This window comes from Typha angustifolia, chromosome 1, assembly GCF_048772165.1.
Source record: "Typha angustifolia cultivar Huaian chromosome 1, ASM4877216v1, whole genome shotgun sequence".
In the NCBI taxonomy this organism is placed as follows: Eukaryota; Viridiplantae; Streptophyta; class Magnoliopsida; order Poales; family Typhaceae; genus Typha; species Typha angustifolia.
This window is the reverse complement of record NC_133239.1, coordinates 676,128-693,734: the sequence shown is the minus strand read 5'-3', so window position 1 is coordinate 693,734 and position 17,607 is coordinate 676,128. Positions and strand designations below refer to the sequence as shown.

The 17,607-nt window shown below is 42.8% G+C and overlaps 3 protein-coding genes across 3 annotated transcripts; 1 reads left to right on the top strand and 2 right to left on the bottom strand.

Annotated features, from left to right (window-relative positions):
* Positions 1–3,106: 3,106 nt before the first annotated feature.
* LOC140759248 (aspartyl protease family protein 2-like) lies at positions 3,107–4,737 on the top strand (the record flags this gene model as incomplete). Its single annotated transcript, XM_073095759.1, has 1 exon — positions 3,107–4,737. A coding segment is annotated over one exon (1,467 nt), but the record flags the coding sequence as incomplete, so codon positions are not given.
* Positions 4,738–5,744: 1,007 nt separating this feature from the next.
* Positions 5,745–14,052, bottom strand: LOC140759063 (probable inactive ATP-dependent zinc metalloprotease FTSHI 1, chloroplastic). The gene is made up of 15 exons (XM_073095531.1): positions 13,224–14,052; positions 13,039–13,123; positions 11,906–12,340; positions 11,415–11,468; positions 11,189–11,254; positions 10,698–10,793; positions 10,458–10,586; positions 9,833–9,885; positions 9,437–9,632; positions 8,935–9,049; positions 7,458–7,732; positions 7,224–7,307; positions 7,022–7,134; positions 6,690–6,939; positions 5,745–6,332 (listed from the first exon to the last, which is right to left on the bottom strand). Exons 1-15 carry the CDS (start codon positions 13,940–13,942, stop codon positions 6,126–6,128), a joined length of 2,877 nt encoding a protein of 958 aa, XP_072951632.1. The 5' UTR covers positions 13,943–14,052; the 3' UTR covers positions 5,745–6,125.
* Positions 14,053–14,903: 851 nt separating this feature from the next.
* LOC140765047 (pentatricopeptide repeat-containing protein At3g49240, mitochondrial-like) lies at positions 14,904–17,266 on the bottom strand. The gene has a single exon (XM_073103967.1). The coding sequence runs from the start codon at positions 17,187–17,189 to the stop codon at positions 15,117–15,119; it is 2,073 nt and encodes a 690-aa protein (XP_072960068.1). The 5' UTR covers positions 17,190–17,266; the 3' UTR covers positions 14,904–15,116.
* Between the last annotated feature and the right edge of the window lie 341 nt (positions 17,267–17,607).

Genomic DNA, 17,607 nt, shown 5'->3' with positions numbered 1-17,607 from the left:
TAAGTTGCTCCATCTCGATCTTTCTTATAACTCTTTGGAGTCGGTCGATTATGTAGCTTGGTTACCGCGTCTCTCTTCCTTGAAGTATCTCTATATGAATGAGGTAAACCTCAGTGCTGCTGTGGATGGGGTGCAGGTCATGAGCATGCTTCCAACTTCTCTAAGAGATCTGTATCTATTTGATTGCAATCTCAACGCGTCGTTCTCTTCTCTACCTCTTTACTCTTCTAATCTCACATCACTTGTGAGCCTTGATCTTGGGTACAACTATTTTCATGGTTCTATTCCTAATGGCCTGCTAGGAAACATGACCTCCCTCGAAGTTCTTTGGCTTGGAGGCAATGATCTCATCGGCATGATACCAAAGACTTTGAAGAATCTACACAACTTGAAAATCCTTGGCCTATGGGAAAATCAAATCAGCGGGGACATAGCAGAATTGATGAAAAGGTTGCCGCCCAAGATAGAGGAGTTGGATTTGTTTGGAAATAACTTGACCGGAAGTCTGCCAAGTTGGCTCGAGCACATGACCAGCCTAAGGTATCTTAATCTCGATTACAACAGCCTCAGCGGTCACATACCTTTCGGGATTGGAAAGCTCACTAATTTGAGAGATTTGTCTTTGCGTTCCAATCACTTTGTTGGGATTATATCAGAAGATCATTTTGCAAGTCTGATGAAATTAGAATATTTATCCTTGTCCAACAACAGCAACCTGACCATGGTAGTAGGCCCAAATTGGCACCCTCCATTTAAATTGAAATATGTACACTTGAGGTCCTGCAAGTTGGGACCTCATTTTCCTACATGGATTCGATCGCAGACTGATATGATCGATTTAGCAATGTCCAATTCGGGAATACTCGATAGGTTGCCCGATTGGTTCTGGAATGTAATTTCTTCGGTTGAATATCTTGATCTCTCTCTAAACCAAATCAGCGGAGTGTTACCATCGACTCTGGAGTTCCTGTCAGCAGCAAATGAAATAAATCTGAATTCAAATCGATTCCATGGTGGGGTCCCAAAATTACCGACCAGTCTTCAAGTGTTGGATCTTTCAAACAACAGTATTACTGGTACCATCCCATTATCTATGTGCAACCAGGTGTAGTCCTTAGGAATTTTGGATCTATCACACAACCGTCTATCAGGACAACTTCCTCAATGTTTGACAAGCAGAAAATCTTTTAGAGCTGATCCTAGCGACTTGACACCGATAGGTTTTGAACTTTCAATAGTAAGCTTCCGCAATAACAGCCTCTCCGGTGAATTCCCTTTGTTCTTCCGAGGTTGCCAGTATCTTAATTTTCTTGATCTTTCTTATAATAACTTCTATGGAAGCTTGCCGATATGGATAGGTAAAAGATTACCACAGCTAGCTTTTCTCTTATTAAGGTCTAACATGTTTTCTGGCTATATACCTATTCAGCTTGCAAAATTAGACTATCTCCATGTTTTGGACCTTGCTCACAATAATCTATCAGGAACCATAGCTCCATCTCTCGTGAACTTCAAAGCAATGACTACAGTCTCCTCATATATAAGTTATTATCTCCCTGATTTCATTAGCCTGTTAGTGGTCACAAAAGGACAAGCTCTAGAATATTATCCTAACACGACGATTTTCATATTGAGCCTTGACTTATCAGCCAACTATCTAACCGGAAAGATCCCTCAAGAGATAGGAGGCCTTGCTACATTGAAAATTTTGAATTTGTCAAGGAATCGATTGATTGGAGAAATTCCAAAGACAATCGGTGGTCTACAATCATTGGAATCTCTTGACCTATCAAACAATGAGCTTTATGGTGAAATTCCTTCAACTTTATCAGATTTAACTTTTTTGAGCTACTTGAACTTGTCCTACAATAATCTCTCAGGAAAAATACCTTCTGGGCAGCAACTACAAACATTAGACGATCCATCAATATATGAAGGCAACAACAATCTTTGTGGGCCTCCTATTTCCAAAGATTGTCCGAGAGATGAAACTACTCCAAGTGATCCTCTAGAATACAAAGATGAAGCTGCAATGACATCTTTCTATCTTAGCATGGGTCTAGGATTTGCAGTGGGGCTTTGTGTGATTTTTGGCCCATTACTGCTCAAGAGGACATGGAGAGTATCGTATTTTCTCTTAATTGACGATATCTATGATGGAATATATATAATTATGGTTCTCAGTTGGGCTAGACTTATTGCCAGCATCAAGAAGAAATAAAGCAGACGCGTGGTCCTAAATGCAACAGGAGGAGTTTCTATAGTTCAGATCATGGAGATTAGTCACTGCTTGTATGCTATCAAGATCCAAATCTTGATCACACCTTATAATAGATAGAAAGTAGATATGTATCAAATATGTTGGTCATTTGATGTCTTACATGTAATCTATATATCAGACTTGTAATCGTCTTTACATTTCAACATGCTGCTTTTCTACTAGTGCGGTTGAAAAGTACGTACTTAAATTCCAATCTATTAGATGCTGTAACTTTTGTTATCTTACTAATTAATATAAGCTTTCCGATTAGATGTGGAATAGTTTTCACATCAAGGCGTTTATCATATGTTACTGGAAATCTCCATTCAATATTGGTAGAGACTATCAAATTTTTTGGGAATTAAGAACAAAATATTCATACAATGAACAATTAATTCTTATTGGATTCCTCCTCAAAAAGACTGCCCAGAATTATCGACAGACATGCCCCAGTAGATAAATCGACTTATCTAGAACCCATAACAGCTATTATTCACCTTAGGCTTTAATTACAACTAAAACATTATCATATCTCCCTTATTTATTACTCCGTAAATAATGCCGATAATTCCAACCGTTTGTCCCACTTTCTCTATAGTTTAACGCGACATATAATAAATTAGTAATGCATACATAACATAAAGTAGTATTCAAGGTTATTTTCGTCTTAAACAAATAGTAATTTCCGGGTGTACTCCACCGCAACCCCCGGAAGGAAATAATCCCAAACGGCCCACCGCCTCTCATTAATTACGGAATCGCCCTTCCCGTTTTGTATAGATAGGCGACTCCACTCCCTCTTTACTCTCTCTCTCCCACTACTCTTTTCCACTCACATGGCGGTGACCACACCCCACCTCTTCCTCCCTCGCCTCCTCCTCCTCCCTCCTCCTCGTCTCCAATGCCGCTGCGAAGCCCATCGAGTACCAAACCTTAGTAGTAAGCCCTCTCCAGAAACCATCCTCCCTAGCCGGCGACGATGACCTCCTCGCCGGGACACTGGCTGAGTCGGCCGAGGACGCTGCCACCTCCTACCTCCACCTCCGCGTCGCCCACCGTGACTCCCTCCTATCGTCCAACTCCAAAGCCACTGCTGACGAGATCCTCCGCCTTCGCCTCGACCGGGATGCGGCGCGAGTCTCCCGTCTCCATGGATCTCTCGCCGCGGCGACCGGATCTAACGCCACTGGCCACCACCACCGCGGTGGATTCAGCAGTGCGGTGGTCTCTGGCCTTGCGCAAGGGAGCGGCGAGTACTTCACCCGTATCGGGATCGGGACGCCTCCGTCGAGCGCCTACATGGTGCTTGACACGGGAAGCGACGTGGTCTGGATCCAATGCGCCCCGTGCCGCCGCTGCTACACACAATCCGACCCCGTCTTCGACCCCCGGCGATCCAGATCCTATTCTTCAGTGACCTGCGACGCTCCTCTCTGCCGCCGCCTGGAAGCCTCCGGCGGATGCAATGTTAGGACCAAATCCTGCCTTTACGAGGTCTCCTACGGCGACGGATCCATTACCACCGGCGACTTCTCCACCGAAACACTGACCTTCTCTGGCGGCGCCCGCGTCGGCCGCATCGCCCTCGGCTGTGGCCACGACAACGAGGGCCTCTTCGTCGCTGCCGCGGGGCTCCTCGGCCTTGGTCGCGGCCGCCTCTCTTTCCCCTCCCAGGCCGGCCGCCGCTTCGGGAGGCGCTTCTCCTACTGCCTCGTGGACCGCACCTCCTCTCCCTCAACTTCCCGCTCCTCCTCCGTCGTCTTCGGCGACTCCGCCCTGCCGGCTTCGGGAATCGCGTACACTCCCATGGTTAGGAACCCCAAGATGGAGACATTCTACTACGTAGAGATGACCGCCATCAGCGTGGGCGGGACCCGCGTCCCCGGTGTGGCGGCGTCGAACCTCAAGCTCGACCCGGCCACGGGCAAGGGCGGCGTGATCATCGACTCGGGGACGTCAGTGACGAGGCTGACCAAGGCGGCGTACGCGGCGGTGCGGGACGCGTTCAAGTCCGGCGCGGCAGATCTGAGGGCGGCTGCAGGGGGGTTCTCGCTGTTCGACACGTGCTACGACCTGAGCGGGCGAACGGAGGTGAAGGTACCGACGGTGGTGATGCACTTCGCCGGCGGGGCGCAGGTGGCTCTTCCGGCGGAGAACTATCTGATCCCGGTGGACACGAAGGGGACGTTCTGCTTCGCATTCGCCGGGACGGATAGCGGGGTGTCGATAATTGGGAATATACAACAGCAGGGGTTCAGGGTGGTGTTCGACGGGGACAAGGAGAAGCTTGCATTTGTTCCCAAAGGATGCTGATAAGTTCGAGTTATCCGGGTTTTTAGTTGGATAGTGTGCTTTTAATTCCTCTCTCTCTCTCTCTCTCTCTCTCTCTATTTGTCTCTGTTGTTGATGGTGTGGGCGAAGGCCTCTCTTGCGGTAGTTTCGACTGACTAATGAAGTAATATTAAGTTATTAGTGAACTGTTCATTAAGATTATCTCGTTTAATTTTTTTGAGCCATTTTAATGTTACATTTGTTTAAAGATTCCTAAACTCTATATCTTATTTTTGCGTAGACAATTTTTTAATGACACTTGAATAAATATTCGTCACTATACTTGACGGTGTACATAGAAACGGTAAATAATATTATTTCGCTCTACCTTTTCCTCTCTTTCCTCTTTAGAAGGGTAAAATTATTTTGAGAGAGTAAAATAGATCAAAAGTCACATGAATTTTTTTACTGAAATTTTATATAGTTAAAAGAGATCTCTTATTTATTTCTCATAGCACATTACGGTGAAAAGTGAAAATTGCTAGTGGGGGCGTTTAGTTCTCTAATAAAACTCCTAATAAGACGGAAAGTAGTCATGGGATGGGATGGACAGAGAGAGAGAGAGAGAGAGAGAGAGAGAGAGAGAGAGCGTCGCTGTCGTTCTGAGAGGAGGTGGGGGGAGAACGGTCGGCAGGGGTGCACATGGGGGACCGGGAGGGATTTTGACTCCTACGCGTGTCGTCTTTGTTTTCTTTTGCTTTTTCTCCATGCCTCGGAAACCACAGTGACTACTGCCTACCTTGGTTCTTGGGCTATGCATCGTCATCGTTTATTTTTCTCTTTGGCTTGTCCGGCGTGGTTCAAAATATTCCATTCCAACGCCGCTAATTAATCGTTTTGTCTTCCAAAAAGATTGATAGTAGATAGTGTGATAATTCCGAGCATCGCAGTGTCAACTGAGTTGAAACGATTAATAGCTGCTCTGCATATTAACTTTTGCTCTAAAGAGAAAAAGAGAGACGATCTAACTTCATTAGCTGCTTAGCCTTATGATTTGCCTTTTTCCCCAGCTGTAATCATTGGTCACTGTTACACTAGCTGTCTCATCATACTTACAGCAGAGGGAAGGCTTCAGTAGTGTCATTGGACAATCTGCAACTTGTTATGTGGATTCATTTGGCAGAGAGCCAGACACAAATTTAACATCGGCTGCTCAAACAATACACCGCTGAGTATATCAGCAAAATATATATATCCGCCAGAGAAACAATACACCACGTTTTCCAATACACAAGCCGATGGGTTTTCACATGGTAACTAAAATAAATAAAAGAATAAAATCTTGGCGAACAATCACACTAAGGCTTATCTTTTTCTCTTCAAGGAGTGATGATCTAACCATGAACTCCTTTGACCCTCGCCAATTAGCCAGGTAGTATTGTCAAAAAAATGGCTGGTCGCAGCAACAAATCATTGCGACTCACTTCCAATTTCTGCACAGGAGAAAGATGTATTTTGCAAATCCTGGGCATTGCAATAGGCTAATCATGGCGACATATCTTGCTCTGTCTCGAGTAAAGGGTGAAGAAATCATCTAGTTCGCCCCAGCAATATCACCTGCTGCTTCTTTTACAGGGAGTAGTGGTTGCAAAACCATATCGGCATCGCCATCCACCTCGAACAATGGTAAGCTTCCTGGATCTTTCTCCTCCAGAACAAGCTTTACAGGAGTATCTGCAGGATAACTATTCAGAATATATTCGATATGATCTCCACTGATCTCCTTGTTGTCCAATAGAACCTGCAAAGGGCAAAGAGTCAATCATGAAAGTCTAGTTGACATCCACTTAAAAACTGGCACTTTAAGCATAATCATCTAGGTCTCCTAGAGAGGCTACAGAACTTGTTCAGCAAGTGGCCATTTCCATTCCTGCTTTTGCTATTAGTGGATTAGCTTTCAAGTAACAAGTAGGAGAACTTCAATCGAGGAGAAGATGGCAAGTGATGGACCCAACTTCTGTCCTACTACTGAAGTCTGTTTGTTTGCTCTCTTATCATACGTAATTCAAGAAGTACAGGATTCCAATGCCAAAGTGATACATCAAATAATAATCTATAGCAGAGATAACATTCAGATAAGTTCCAGATAAGAGAATACCTTCACTGTCTTCAGAAGAGCTGCGGTATGTCTTCTCAACAGAGAAGTAGTTTTCTCATATGTATCTCTCATCAGTTCCTCAGTTCTTTGAGCAACACGATCATCTAAGTCAAAGTTAATAGGAGGTTCAATGAGGCCATAGTCATCATATAGTGATCCTTCAAAATCCAAACGTGGTCCAATAAAACTAGGTTTTCTTCTCCAAGGAAAGGGCTCTCCATGTATTGTCATAGGATTCTCCAAATTCCAACTGTTAAAGGAAAAATCATAGTAGATGAATACAAATCAAATGGAAGAAAAACTTTCGACAGTTATTCTGTAAGATGCTTTACATGGATAACATTTTACGAGCAAGGCAAGTTGCATCTTCAAGATACTTAAGGGAGGCTTTTGATGTATCTCGTCCATAAATAACTTCTTCAGCAGCTCTGCCCCCTAATAGAACCTTTTTACAGTTAAGATCACATATTAGCGCTCAGAAATAATTCGGCAGCTCAGTGTAAACCTAATCCCTGATAAAACTAGAAATAGTACCTGAAGGCGATGCATCAACTGAGGCCGCCTTTCAAACATGTATGACTCTTCATCAAGATGGTGGAAAACAATTTGAGAGAGCGTCTGCCAGAATAGATTATAATTTAGGTTTATTTCAAAAATCAAAACATAAAGAACAGAAATTTCATTATAAGAGAAAAATAAATGGAACAGCATGCAATAGAATAATGTACTCAGAAGTGCTAGCAGAGGTAAGCAGAGCAGAGAGAAGACCTGGCCACGAGGAATAATTGAAATACGTTCACAGATTTCAACTTTCGCATTCTCATATCGTCTCAACAAATGAGATGTCATTGCAACTCCAACCTCAGTCACAGCCCTCCTACATTGCCCTTGATGACCTAATTCAATTCCCAATCGCTTGGGTCCAACAGTGAGCCGATCAACTGCATCATCCATATCTGACTGAAGAATTGATTGATGCCCCTTTCTTACTGCTACTAAAGCAGACTCTTGGACCAATTGTGCCAATTTAGCTCCCGTCCAACCTAGATTGTACTTAATGTTAAGAGACAAACCAACTCAATAAACTGCACATAAGCAATTATTTCAGAAGGTAGGTAAATCAGCGTATGAAAAAACAAATTATCCATATCTGTTTCATCCTGTATTTGGTGAGGGTCCAATGTCTTACTGGCATCAACTAGCCAAATCCTCTACCATGGACCAATTTTCCCCATTAATTTCTCAGTGAGATCAGAATCGTTCTCCCAGGAAATACTTTAAATTAAACAAATAATTCATTTCCAGCAATATAGCATCCTATGGATACTCCAATAAATAGAGACAAAGTAATAGGCCCAAATTTATCTGAAGATGAGAACAGTTTCTTTCAAGGATTTCAGTTTCGGCCGATCTCGATCCAAGCCGAAACCACACAGGCGGCTGGAGCTGGCAACTGTCTACTGCTAGCCTAGCTGCTGCAGCTGCTGCTTGCAGAGAGAGGGAGAGAGAGAGAGAGAAAGAGGAAGAGAGAGAAAGAGGAAGAGAGTAAGAGAGAGAGAGAGAGAGAGAAGAGGAAGAGAGAGTGAGAGAGAGAGAGAGAAAAGAGGAAGAGAGTGAGAGAGAGAGAGAGAAAGAGGAAGAGAGAGAAAGAGGAAGAGAGTGAGAGAGAGAGAGAGAGAGAGAGAAAAGAAAAGAGGAAGAGAGAGTGAGAGAGAGAAAGGGGGAGAGAGAGAGAGGGAAAAAGGAAGAGAGAGTGAAGGAGAAGGAAAGATTAAAAAAAAAGAGGGTATGAGAGAGAGAGGGAAAAAGGAAAAGAGTGAGGGAGAGGGAAAGATAAAAAAAAGAGGATGAGAAAAAGAGAGAAAAAGATAAAAAAAAAAGTGTGGAAGAGAATGGATACTTTAGTCTCAAAAAAAAGTGTGGAAGAGAATGGATACTTTAAACTAACAGTTAGAGAGATAGAAATTTTTACTTTTTAAGCTTTATATGTGAGTAATTATTATTTCTTATTTTCTTATAATTTTTTTCTAAATTTTTAGAAATTTCTTGACATTTTTAATAATATTTAAAATTTTATTTAATTAAAATAGTCCGATCCGATACAGGCAGCCGAAACATATGGCCGATACAGCCGATACGTATCGTTTTTCTGAACGGCCGATCCCGATACCGATTTTTGAAACCTTGGTTTCTTTAGTGTATTCTTGCTAACAACATAAATTATGAAATGTAAGAAGCAGAGTACCAGGCAAATTTTGAGCATAAGTTGATAGGTCAACGGATGGTGACATCTTGACTTTGCGAGCATGAACTTTCAAAATGTCTAAACGCCCTTTCACCCCTGATGGACGAATTCGTATCTGGAAATAAAGATTTATAATGAAGTACATCAATAAATATAATGTAAGCTGTGAAATGAAAAAAAAAAAAAATATATTACATTCTTTCAGCTTCACAAAGTAAAAAAATATAACCATGACTACCTGTCATCATAATAGTCGCTTAAAATGATCTAGTATTTCCAAAATTCATCAGAGGTATATACAAAAATGTCAAAGATAAGTAAGCTACTAGCATAGTGTACATAAATCACGTGTGCTTAGATAGCAAGATGAAATAAGCTTCTTATGAAAGTAGAACAGGTGAACAGTGAAACAATAAGATTCCAGTGATACTAAACAGTAGGGCCCTGCATCTGAAGATTAACTTTCACATTTCTTCTTAAGCTATAAAACCTAGAGACCAACCTTGCGGTCAAAGCGACCTGGTCGAAGAAGTGCTGGATCTAACAAATCCATACGATTAGTTGCACCCAAAAATATAACACCCTTTCCAGTATCAAAGCCATCAAGCTCTATGAGGAGTTGGTTGAGCGTAGTTTCTCTCTCTTGTGTTGCAGCATTGTAGAGGTAGTTTGTTGATTCACTGAAAATCCCCTGGCGTCTGATCATATCATATGCAAAACATCAATTTGCTATCATAACAGAACTAATACTATCCAATACTTCATGGCAATGAAATATATGATCTCTATCTGGAACATATAAATGGTGATATATAAACAAAAATGAAGAACCAAGATTACTTGACTAAATATGATGAAGCAGGCTGGTGTTATTTAGACAACTAAGGTATTGACATACCTGGTCGCCAACGCATCAATCTCATCAATAAACACAACAGATGGTTTATTTACCTGCATAAATTTAAACACATTTAATATGTACAGTATATTAACATAGGTTCCTACATACTCCATAAAGCATGAAGAGTTGAAAATTCTCCAAAGTGTAGAATTACCAACTATTCACATAATGATCCAGGCCTAAAGGTTAAGTGATGTTGCATATTTGAGAAAATGAAAAGATCACAGAAAGAAAATCTTGTCATGGAAAGCATGCAACCCACATGATTAATCACAAAGCGATGAGATGGTTAAACAAACATTCTAGTTAGATAGTACCCATCAATAACTAGTTAGATAGTACCCATCAATAACTAGATCAATAGATGCTATAATGTGTAAACAGAAACATAACAAAAGAAATTACCAATAATGTCCTATGTACCAGGGAACATAATAGAACACGTTAAATTAAAGTCCAACAAATTTCATCAAAAAAATGTTGCAGTTAGCTAGTCACACGCACTGGCATGGTTAAATAGGACATAAATAACCCAACAAGTATAGAACTCCTTTGAGAAGTCATTCTACTGTCCTTGCATGGAAAATTCATAAAAGAGATTAGACTTGGATCGCATCATAACCTTGGCTCTCTTGAAAAGATCTCTGATTCTAGCAGAACCAACACCAACTAGAACTTCAACAAACTCAGAGCCAGCCATTTGATAAAATGGTACACCAGCTTCACCAGCGATAGCTTTTGCAACGAGGGTCTTAAGAAGAAGCATAGAAATGACTCAAGTCAATAATTGTAAAATGTCATACTAAGCCAATTAGAAAAAAAAAAAATCAAACTGACCACAACATAAACAAAAACAACTAACCTTCCCACATCCAGGAGGACCTTCCAAAAGGACACCGTGTGGAGGTTTGATTGCCATCTTATCAAATAAATCTGGATTCTTTAAATATCTTACCAACTATACAAAGAAAATGAGGTTCATAATAAGGCATTATCAATAGTACAGAAAAATATCAGAAATAAAGAAAAATCTCAGTTGGTGGAACTCTCAATATGAAAAGCACGGCTAGAAACATTCTTTATCAGATAGAGAGAATAAACAAATAAGGAAATACTGGGTTTTATTTCTGATAATGTATAAAATCAAGAAAAAGAATCATATAAATCTCCTTGAAACGACAGCTGACAGACCTACAAACTTATAACAATAAATGAATCTAAGGCAGAGTCAGAACATCTACTATCTGGATTTTCAGATTAAAACCCATCAGAGCAGAGCAATAAATAACAAAGCTGCAGTACAAGATAATACCACACTAGATTCTCAAAGTGATTATTAGCACAATATCAGACCTCCTGGAGTTCCTCAACCGCTTCATCTATCCCAGCAACATCACTGAATTTCACACCTGTAGAGCCCTGTGATCAAGAAAACAAATTTATGGCTATAGTAAAGGAGGCCATATGTTTGCATCAGCTAACACCAGCGGTGGATTCATGATGGGCAGAAATCAGAATGATTTGTGACAAATAACTTTACAATAATATAATACACAGAACTGAACGCTTAAGGACTTACATCAACTCGGGCCTGTGGCTTGGACTGGCCAAATTCAATACCTTGCCATATATCCTGCTCAAAATATGTAGACAAGTGACTAAATAATAAAGAAATCAAAGCCACACATTACATAACAATTCAAACTAGTTAGGGATTTTGACATCCTAAGGATTTAACGAGCAGCTTGGACTCATCTAGGCTACTGCTCCGCTGTTTTAAAAAAGAATCCAATCTGACTCGATTTATAGGCTGGTTCATCACAACCTGAGTTTGAGTATGAACTTTGATTTAAGATATAAGTTAGAGCTGATTGTGTAGCTGTTCAGCTTATTAAGAGTGCCCCCAGCTCAAATCTTGAGCAGTTGGACTAATGCTTGCATTGAGCAGAAACTTGCCTGAACACTTGTAAAAGATCTACCCAAGCAGCCTACTATTGGGTCAACTTGTAGCTTCCAGCCATAAGCCAAGACATAACTTCATAAGAAAAAAAGAGAAGGAAGAAGGAATACCCATTTCCTGAAGTTCTTTGGCCTCCTTGACAGAGTAAACCGAACTAGAAGGACCATGGTAACAAACACAAGCATGATTGGTTTCAGCATCTCAAGACTGGCAGAGACACCACCGAAAGTGTAAAATTCATACATTTTTGAAAAGATCCCTCCATCACTGAAGATATCAAGAATGTAATCCCAGATCCTTTCCGTGATACTGGATACTATACTGAGAACAATCTTAAGAAGTGGTCTGGTGAGGGGCCACACGACATATATGGTAGCACCATACAGGAAACTGGTAACCGCAAAAGCTGCAGATGCCATGAAACCAGCTATCACTGCAGCAGAAGCAGCTATTAATGCTGTCACCATACCAAGTTCAACCATCATTCTGCTTGAGATAGAGGATGCCACAGGATGAGGGTATTCCGGTAATTTTGCAATATAAGACTGCATAACCATAAAGCACTTGTCAGAGGCTGAAATACAAAACGCCATGAGGGAAAATTAATAGAGGCTCCGTAACTTTAGTCATCTGGAATGTTAATGATTCACAAGGGAGGAACACGCCTAGTAGCAAGTTCATAAGAGATAATTACTAATTCTTCATGTATAAATCTGATACGAGATAATTACATCTCCTGATACCTTAAGCCAACCATGACTGATACATGATACATGAACATCAATAAAGAGTCTGATGCATCATGAAGGAAAAGATATTGATCTGGGTGCCCAATTCAGATTAAAATATTTCACCAGAGCCACAATGTGTGAATTCATGTCAGTCATGTCTGATAAATGAACCTTTACCATGAAAATGATGATGAGTGATATTCTATGTATAACAAGAAACTTGGAAAATTTCTGGGAGTCCAGAAGCCACAAAATAAAAGATATATATGAGTTCAGTTGCCAGACCATCCAATTTCGGGCACACACCAAAATATTGACTTTCTTTCTACATCAATATTCTGTTATGGTCTAATGCATAGCATCAGTAACTACAAATATAAAGGACTTCAAAAGCTCCAAATGTTGACATGAAGTTCAGCCCATGCTCAATCTACTGCAGGATTATAATCCTTCAATTTGCATCAAGTTATGTCAGTGATATATTTGAAGAGAAAAACAGTAGCATAGCTGACCGTTGTGTGCTTCTCAATCTCATACTGCGGCCCTGTGTACTCTTCCATGACTGCCTGTGCTTGACTCGCATTTAATCTAATAGCCCTGCCATAAGCAATAAATAGAAAGTAATTACCAAACTACAACGAAGATCAGAATCCAATGATATAAAAAGATGAATTTCAGCAAGAATTCTTGTTCCCACCATTTGGTTCTCTGTATGCTCTTGTCCCCAGGAATCTCCTTCAAGTCGACGATAAAATCCCAATAACCAAACTCCAGAGGACTCCCAGTTGTGGACTTCGACGTCAAAAGGTTGACCTTGCCAGCCTTCAGATGCTTCTGGAAGTCCTCAAATCCCATCATGGGAAGCTCCCTCAAGTTCCTCTCAAAGTCCTCCTCCTCAGACAAGTCTGCCTTGAACACTTCCTCGGGTACATAAAGTTTGCCCTTGAATTCCCTCAAAATGTCATTAAGGTACACGTTCCTCGATGCATCACCCTCACGATCACCTTCATTTCTTTCCTTTTTAACCCCGGAATCACCCAAAAGCCGCTTCACGAGCTGAATTGCCCTAAGGGTTGAAGCTTTACCGGCCCCCTGCTTCTCCCTCAGAGTAAGGAAGCGATCCCCGACCAGGAACTTGGGCTCGACCTGGCTAGGATTCTCCTTCAGAATCCTTGTAACGAAGTCGTCGCCGGAGGGGGCCCCGCCATTGGTATCCGCATCGAGCTTGCCGAAAACGACGACGGAGCGACGGACTCTGGACCTTCCGAGGGTTCTCCTACCGAGCTGAAGGGGATTGAACTGGACGCGGAGGGGAACAGGACAGGAGAAGGCGGTGGTGGAGGCGCGGCGATGAGAGAAGGGGGAAACCCTAGGAGAGAGATGGAATTCGCCGGAGAGGAGATTGGAGGAGAGCATTTGGGATTTCTAGGGTTTTCGAATGGGAGGGAAACGGTGATTGCTGGAGCGGAAGGGAGAGTGATCTCATAGGTTCATAGGTTTATCCGAATTCGAGGGTTTTAGGGCGGGGGCCTGCACTGCAACGGCAAAGAGATAGCCTTCATCTGAAGTCGGAGACAAGCGGTGAAGGCGTTGCCGTCTTCTCGTAAATCTAGTCGGCAATTTATTCCTAAGCGTTAGTAAAGTCGGCATTTTAGTTCACCAACCAACTTACTCAAATAATCAATGCTTTTGAATCATTCTTTTTTCATCCCAACCTCAATTTGATTTGGCAGCAAACTGAAGCAAAAAAGCCAGGGACTGTTTGTATATTAAAGATGTATAGCAGAAGATGCCTCACCAAATTGGTACAAAAATTTATCTTATCTGAGAGATTACAGTGTAGAAGATAAGGAAAAAAGGCACAAAAGTTATATTCCAGATCTCCAAAGGAATGTAGCTCTTCAGGGTAAGGCAAAAAAAAAAGGAGCTCCTACTGCACAAACAAATTACAGCTTGATGGAGAGTTTCTGAAACTTGAGTGTGAATATTGCAACAAAAAGCTCAACAAGCAGGATCATCAAATGTAAAGGTTGAACATCAGAAACCAGACTCCAGACTCAAGATTAACATTCAAAATTTGTAGTTCGAATCTTATAACAAGTAAGGCGTGGACAAAAAGCCCTTTATTTTCACAAACCAAGGCAGGACATTGGTTTTTGTTCAAATGTGAGTTACTTAGATTGCTCCATATATAATGTGGTTAATAGCTGAATAATATTTAAATCTGGAAGTTTTATGGATCCTGGTCATATAAGCCACTGATACTTTTAATCTAGTATCATAACTTCAGGTATTTTGACTCAATTCCCTGCTGCACACTGCAATTATCAAACTCAATATTTACACTTTAAGACGGAGAAAATCTTTCATCAATTTAAACACAATTTGATGCTACAGAGGAAAGAATTTTTCATTTAAGCTCCAACAGCGTCATGTAAAATCCAGTTAAAAAGTACAATTGATGAGAAAATGGTGATATGAAATCGTCAGATCCCAAAAAAGCTTATAAACTCCTATAGATAACCACAGGATACCACTATAAGTTACAGCTACTTTGCCATACGAAACTCATAAAAAGGAATCAAGTTCATTAAACTGTGATTTGCTTAGAAGCATCTCCATCTCCTTCCTTTGTTTCATCATTCAACAAAACATCTTGCTTCTCTTCCTTCAGAATATCTTCATCAACACTGCGGGCTTCAACAACATCAGCTTTCTTTTCCTCAGCTGTTTCATTCCCAATGCCTAGTCTTTTAAGAAACCCGGTATCAGCAGCACTGACACCTCCAGTGGGGAAATCCTCTTTAGCCTCTTCCTTTTTCCGGCCAAGGACTGCCTCGATTGCCGCTTTACTCGCTCGGGCAGCAGCCTCCTCCTTTGCAGCAGCCTCCGCCTTCTTCCTCTCCTCCTCTTCCTTTGCAAGAGCCTCAGCTCTAGCCTTCTCCTCTGCAGCGCGAGCAGCTGCCTCGGCTTTCTCCCTCTCGACATCCTCATACAACTTCCCCATATCCTCCTCCCTCCCCTCTCTCTTGAGTGTCCCCTCCAGAAGCTCCTTCATGTCATCACTCAGCGCCACATTTTCGTCCAAGAGAATACCCTTAGCCGCCTTAATTGCATCATCCAATCTCCCTGCGTCAACATATGCCTTGAGCAACAACTCGTAGCTTGTGATGTTCGGCTTTGCCTCCTTCTCTGGCATCAGGTCAAAGAACCCCTGAGCATCGTCTATCCTTCCCACATTGACTAATCCACTGATAATTTTATTGTACGCATTGGCATTCGGTCTCAGACCCACCTCCACCATCTTCTTGAAGTATCCCACAGCGTCGTCCACTCTATCCACTCTGAAGCACGCCTCCACTAGAAGAACATATGTGTACTCGTCGGGATTAATCCCACGCTCTCCCATCTCCTTATACAACTCCTCTGCTTCCCCAACCAACTTGTGCGTCCCGAACTGGTCAATCATATTATTATACGACAACACATCAGGGATGCAATTCTTCTCCCCCATCCTCCGAAACACAGCAATCGCATCGTCAAACCTACCCGCAAGGCAATATGCGTCCGCCATCACATTAAAGCTGCCCAAATTCACGGCGATTCTCCTTGGCGGCTCGTGCTCCTTATTCATCATTCTGTCAAACAGGTTGATAGCCTCATCTAACTTCCCGTTCCTCCCCAAAGCATCGAGAACCGAGTTGTAGCTGACTGCGCTGAATCTAACCTTGGAGCCTTCCCCCAGGACCTCATTGTAGCAATCCACTGCCTCTTTTTCCATCCCCTTTAAGAAGTAGCCTTTCATGAGGTTGCCATACACAATGCCGTCAAGTATCATCCCACCGCCGAGCTTATCTTTAAGCTCCTCGAATAAAGACAGCACCTTTTCTGGATCATTGGCGTTGACAAAGCCAGACATGAGGAAATTGTAGACGATTGGATCAGGGGCGACGAGTCCGCGCTCGATCATGCCGTCCTTGAGCTCGACGGCCTGCTCGAGCTTCTTGTTATCGATGAGTCCCTTGGCGAGGATGCGGTAGGTGGTCGGCGATGGGAGGACGGGCGAATCCTCCTTGAGGAGGAGGCGAAAGTGCTCGAGGGCGGTGTCCGTCTTGCGGCAGTCGCAGTAGGCCTGGAGGAGGAGGTTGTGTGTGACGACGGTAGGGGCGACGGAGGCCTGCGTGACAAAGCGGTGGAGGGTGAGGAGGTCGGCGTACCGACCCTGCCGGAGGAGGGCGGCGAGAACGGCGTTGCAGGTGAAGACGGTGGGGCGGCAGTTGGAGTAGATAGAGTGGCGGGTGAGGAGGGATGCCTCGTCAAGGTCGTTGACACGGATCAGGTTTAATATGCGGTCATGGAGCGCGAGGCGGTTTCCGGACAGCGAGGAGACGGGCTCCGGAAGCTTGGGGGAGTTGGGGGATTTGGGGATGGGAGAGGAGGGGACGCGCTGCTGGGCAGGGCGGTGGGAGAGGGGTGGCTCGATGCGGAGGCGTCTCTTGCGGCGGCGGCGCTCGGCAGCGGCTTCCTCCGGCGTGGCGAAAGAGAAGTAGCGGATGGCGACGGGGCTGGGGAAGTGACGGCGGCCAGGGAGGAGAAAGGGGAAGGAGAAAGGCAAGGGTTTGAAGCATTTGAGGTGGGAGAAGAGAGGTCTAGAGAGAGACATGGCGTCGGATTCGTGAGGAGAAAGCACGAACTCGAGAAGGGAACGATTTAATCGAAGGGTTTAGGGATTTAGAGGGAGAAGGAGATCGATCTTTAGAGTGAGATTCGACGGTGATCGTAAAGCAGCAGGAGTCATAGTGATAGAATGCACGAATCTAGGCGAAGAAGCTCTCTCGTGGGCCGAGGAGTAGATATTGGGCTAGTAAAATGGCCCATAAGATTAGTGGACTTAGATCCGATTAAGTTTGACTTATTAAGCCCCATCCAACTTCCCAAGCCCATTTATTCCACTTTCATACACGGTAGGGTTGGATAAGGATGGATAAGCAGCTTAAACACTCCAGCTATATATATATATATATACCAAGTTATTAACATTCGTCGTATATCTACCAACTTGTATTTTTTTTAATATATAT

Bases quoted from the DNA above. Each gene is read 5' to 3' on its own strand.
- LOC140759063 (XM_073095531.1), bottom strand. From the start codon at position 13,942: ATGCTCTCCTCCAATCTCCTCTCCGGCGAATTCCATCTCTCTCCTAGG. The intron at 10,587-10,697 runs GTTAGTTGTTTT...CTTCTTCTTAAG, and splicing joins GTCCTCCTGGATGTGGGAAG to ACCCTCGTTGCAAAAGCTAT. The intron at 9,886-10,457 runs GTTATGATGCGA...AAATTTATGCAG, and splicing joins ATCTTTTCAAGAGAGCCAAG to GTAAATAAACCATCTGTTGT.
- LOC140765047 (XM_073103967.1), bottom strand. From the start codon at position 17,189: ATGTCTCTCTCTAGACCTCTCTTCTCCCACCTCAAATGCTTCAAACCC.